Consider the following 5,126-nt stretch of genomic DNA (forward strand, 5'->3'; position numbering starts at 1 on the left):
AAAAGATTTCTCAGTTTATTTGCATATATACATTGTCACCCTAGGGAGCCAGCTCCACTTCAGGAATCCCCAGCTCCCCTCACCCAGCCAACGCCCAAAACCTGCACAGAAGACAGGGTCCTAAATAAACAATGCTTCGGACTCGTATCCCAACCCTGCAGGTTATAACAATTCATTTAGCAAAAACAGAGGACTAGAGGCCAGTCCCATGAGACATCCTTGCCCCATTGTAAACATTGACAACCAGGCCACTAGAGCCTGGAAAAGTGTGCAAACATGAGGGTACCACACTGTGTGACCAGAGGACCGGGGACACAGCTGGCAACCATACCCGTGAAGTCCTAAGGGCCTACACCCGCTGGAGCCTGGCAAGTGCCAGGGGCAGAATCAAGGCAGCTACCCAATGCCTGAGGGCTCACATGAGCCGGCAGCGGCGCTCTTGCCCATAGGAATTCTCTACCCGGGCAATCTCCTGGATGACTTTGGTGAAGATGCCTCGAGTCAGCTGCAAGGGACAGAGATTTGGGGGGGGGGGGAAGTCAGTTCATTGCCAATACGACCCAGCTCTGAGGTGTATACCCCACTCCCCGACCATCCTCACCACCAAGCAGTGCCATAAGAAAAACACTGCTACCCTGATTGTGCCCCTAATCTTCAGGCCAAGCACCTGGTTCTCTCGAGCAGATGACTCCATAAACGTCGCACCCCAGGACTCTGCCAGCTTCTTCCCTTCAACTGCCTGGACCTCCCTAGAAGCAAATTTGGAACATGAAGATGGAAGATAGCAATGTCCCCATGTTCTCTACAAAATCATTACAGAATCTAGACTTCCTCTGACCCATCCCGTTTCTAAGGTTTGGGAGGTGGGTTGGGGAAGGAGAAAAATAAAGGAGAACTCAGAAGCCTAGGACTGAGCTTGAAATATTAAATTACAGCTTTTGCGATAGAAGGGTTATCTTGCCTTAACCTTCAAGTTAGAAACGAAAAGAGGTGAAATGATTTGTTCAAGTCAGTGGCAGAGCCAGGACTAGAGCCTGACTGATTGCTAGTCCATCTCACTTTCCTTTGCCTTGAGCTACAGAGATCTCCGTACCTGTCTGGAGAGAGATCTGCTTTGTTTCCCACTAGCACCACCGGCAGCCTGTGAAGAAATAGCAGTTACTACAGGATCCCCTCCCACTCCACATGGAACCCAACTTCCTTCGCATCAGGGCTGGACAACTCCCCAGCAGATCAGACAGGATTTGTCCTGGCCTCCTCCCTCACTTGGACCCTCCACTCTCTTCCATCCCCTCATGTCCATACTCTGTCTCGATCTCCCAGGGCCACTTACCGAGTTTTCCCATGGCCTTCATGTAGCTTTTGGTACAGACTCTCAATGACTTGGAAGCTTTAAACACAAGAAATGGAGCTATAAACTTAATCGGGGACAGCCCTCAGATCTTCCCAAGTCCCCCACTCGTAACCTTGGTCACTTACCTATGCAGAGAGGTGACAGAATACACAAGCACATAACCATGGACCCCAATGATGAATGAATAGGGCAGAATGCTGTACTCATCCTGACAAGAAACAGAAACATCAACACCTAGATACACAACACTCAGATGGCAAAGGTTGGTGGGTTGCATCCTGGGGACCCTCCCTGGGGCACTCCCTACTCCAGTCATTTCTCTTCGACAAGGATTTACAGCGTAGCTCCAATGTGCACTGCACACTACCGCCTGCTAAAATGCTTTTGTTTTAAAACTACTTTACAGATAGATGAGCCACGGAGGCAACCAGACTTCATCTCCCACCACTGAACTGCCACATTTAGATTACCCTACCCCAAACTGGTACCTGCCCTGCTGTGTCCACCAGGTGTAGGTGAAACTCATCTTTGCCAAGAGTCACTATCTTGCTGTAAGCTGAAAAGAAAAGAAAACTTGACTGTGAGGTGCCTTGTAGGGCTAGCAATGTGTGCCCCAATGCGTTCTTAACTCTAGGGGTGATATATAGATGGGCCAGGACCAGGGAGCACTCCAGGCAGCTGGAGAGACAATGTCAAGGTTCTTATTGTCTAGTCTACACCATCCTGGACGCAGTATCCTGCAAAATCCACACTCTAGCTCAACTAATAGAACAGGATTGCTAGAGAAGAGATTAGATTTAATGGATAATTAAATCAGCCCCTTGGCACCAGGAAAACCCCAGATTACGGAATTGGGTGGGGCAACAAAGACCTCCCTGCTCCATCCCTAGGGGAGAAATCTACTCACTGTTCTCCACTGTAGGATCATAGCCTTCCAGGAACTCGCCCTCCACAAACTGATGTGCCAAAGATGTCTTCCCTGTGGGAAGCAGTGGTAGTTGTATCCAAATCATCCATCCACATTTACATCCTCTGTCCTTTCGGACTGTGGCCCAGGACTAAAGAGGACCCCAAATTAGCACCCTAGCCTGTGGGTGCCATGCAGTGTTTTTCCTTAGCCTACCCTCACCCTCTTTTCGCCTTGGGTCTCTGCACCCTGGCCACCGGATGCATTCAGTAGCGCCGCAGGAAGCCTTTCCTGCCGCCTTTCCCCACCCCACCCCTGGGAAGATCCGGGATTCCCCTGGGATCAGGTCTGCCCCGCGCCCGGACACCTGAGACTTGCCACCCACACAGACCGCGCCCCCGTCATCAAAGCCTGACCCCATCCCTACCCCTCCCAGGTTAACACTAGGGACCACTGTGGTGTTCCTGCAACCAAGCCCACATTAACCCTTACATGCTCCTACTTCCTGCAGCCCTCCACACACTACCACCACCCCAGCCTTTCCTCCTCCATCCTTTCAATCCTCGTCCTACAACCCCGTTCTAACGATGCCACCATTCCTCTCTGGGTCGCGTTCCCGCGACAGCGCGCCTCCTCTGGCCACAAAGCCGCGGTGCGTCCGTGCTCTCCCCAAGGCGGAGACTCACCTACAGAGCGGTACCCGAGGATGACCACCTTCCTGTAGCGAACTAGCGGCATGGCAGTAGCCGGCCCCGAGGGGCTTGCCGAACTGCGGGCTGAAAGAGCCCTAAGAAGAGGAGATCAGAGTGTAAGGCAGGCGCAGCAACCGGCACAGCAAAGTCGCTCACCCCGAAGCTGCCAGGGACAAGCTAGAGGGAAACCAAAACAAGCGCCGCGCCCGGAGCTGGCCACGTGATCACAACACAGCAAGACTAACGCGAGGGAGCCGGGCGCCGGGGGATCTACAGTGCCGCGCCGCTTCGGGCTCCGCCCCCCAGGCCGCTCGCCATTGGTTCATTAGAAAGAATAAGGGCGGGGCCGCCAGCGGGAGGGAAGGGTGGGCCTCACGTGGAGCAGGAGAACCAGGAGCTGCGCCTGCGCAGACTAGAGCCGGTTCATTCATAAAGAAACAGAAAGGAGCCCGGGGTCCTAGAGGTGTTTGCGCATTTTCAACCTAGCAGAAGTGGCTGCGAAGAATCGTGGATGGGAAAATATTCGTTGTGGCTGCGCTGGAATTTCTTCTCGGAAGATTCTAGGCTTCCCTTCTGCGAGGTGTCTGAGAGCCTTGGATGGGGGGAAAAGGCCCAAATTCCAATATATTACCTCTGCTTCCCCCAGACTTTGGCCCCAGATCTTTTATTGTCGGTTTCCACAGTCTACCAGGATCTTCGGAAATGCGATTCTTATTCTTGAGAAAGTCGTTAGAATTTGTGGCCAGGTCGTCTGAAATTTTTTGTCATCATCATAATCGATGCATTAATTTATTCAACAAATATTTATTATGCATATACTATGTGTTTCAGGTATTGTTCTAGCTTTGGGGATAGAGCGAAGAACGTGACAGACGTCTCTGTGCTCACAAAGCTTAAAACCTAGTTGGAAGAGACAAACATATAAACAAGGAAATATTAGATGGTATTAAGTGATATAAAAGGTGGTATAATAAGAAATGGCCACATTAAATTAGTAATACTTCCTCTCAAAGGAATCCCTATTTAAATTGAGGTCTAGGGGCGCCTGGGTGGCTCAGTCGTTAAGCGTCTGCCTTCAGCTCAGGTCATGATCCCAGACTCCTGGGATCGAGCCCCCGCATCGGGCTCCCTGCTCAGCGGGAGGCCTGCTTCTCCCTCTCCCACTCCCCCTGCTTGTGTTGCCTCTCACTGTGTCTCTCTCTCTGTCAAATAAATAAAAATAAAATATTTAAAAATAAATAAGTAAATTGAGGTCTGAAAGACAATAAGGAGCCAGCGAGCACAAAGTTCTGACAGAAGAATCCATCAGTGCTATGGGTGCTACGATGAAAATAAATCTGTTAAATTCCAGGAGAAAGGAAGGGAGAGAGAGTGTGTGTGTGGACCTAAAGCAGATGAAGTCTAAGAGGATGGCAGGGGCCAGGCCATGTAAAGAAGTTTGGGTACCCAGAAAGCAGTTGATGATCTGAATATCTGAATTGTGTTTCTAAAAGTTTTCCCTGGTTAAAAATAAATAAAAAAATTTCTCTCATTGTGAAGAATGAGGGGGACAAGAGCAAGAGGGGAAGAAGGGAGATCAGCTAGGAGACTTACTTGTAGTCCAGGTGAGAGGTGAAGGGGGCTTGACTAGAGTGGCAGAGATGAATGAAGTAGAGAATTTTGGATACATTTTGAGGCTGAGGTCAATCTGATTTGCTAAAGGATTGGATATAGCAGGTGAGGGAGGGAAAAAGAAGAAAGAAAACAGCTAGGTTTATGGAGTTCTACTTTGCGCCAGGTGCATTTCATTGTTATCTCATTTAATATTCACAACAGCCCTAAAGTTGGTAATTGGTATTATTTATCCATTCATCTACAAATATTTATCAAACAACCATCACACCCCATGCACCCTTCTTGATGCTGGGAATAGAGCAGCAAACAACACAGACAAGGTCTTTGCTCACAAGGAGCAAGTATTCTTTTGGGAGAAGACCAACAATCTACAAATAAACAATAAATAAACTACAATAAAAAAGTCATAACTGCAGTGGGAGGAAAAACAAGGTATTAATGGGCTAGAGAGTAATGGGGTGTGGTACGCCTCTTCTTTTATATGGTATCCTAGAAAGCCTGAGGAGGTGACATTTGTACCTGAGGCTTGAATGATGGGTAGTTATTATCACCCTTATCT

General features: G+C 49.3%; 1 protein-coding gene across 3 annotated transcripts; it reads right to left on the reverse strand.

Moving 5' to 3' along the window:
* RHEBL1 (RHEB like 1) lies at window positions 1-3,221 on the reverse strand. Of its 3 annotated transcripts, none has more exons than XM_036121130.2 (8): window positions 2,948-3,221; window positions 2,262-2,333; window positions 1,843-1,910; window positions 1,480-1,562; window positions 1,334-1,390; window positions 1,094-1,141; window positions 668-749; window positions 1-505 (listed from the first exon to the last, which is right to left on the reverse strand). In XM_036121130.2, the coding sequence occupies exons 1-8, from the start codon at window positions 2,997-2,999 to the stop codon at window positions 416-418; spliced, it is 552 nt and encodes a 183-aa protein (XP_035977023.1). In that variant the 5' UTR covers window positions 3,000-3,221; the 3' UTR covers window positions 1-415. The 3 variants fall into 3 exon arrangements, with proteins under 3 accessions (XP_035977023.1, XP_035977025.1, XP_035977024.1); XM_036121132.2 differs by having other exon boundaries at window positions 2,262-2,412; XM_036121131.2 differs by lacking the exon at window positions 2,948-3,221 and adding an exon at window positions 2,754-2,898 and having other exon boundaries at window positions 2,262-2,412.
* Window positions 3,222-5,126: the final 1,905 nt, after the last annotated feature.

The sequence above is a fragment of the Halichoerus grypus genome, chromosome 6 (assembly GCF_964656455.1).
Source record: "Halichoerus grypus chromosome 6, mHalGry1.hap1.1, whole genome shotgun sequence".
Classification (NCBI taxonomy): domain Eukaryota; kingdom Metazoa; phylum Chordata; class Mammalia; order Carnivora; family Phocidae; genus Halichoerus; species Halichoerus grypus.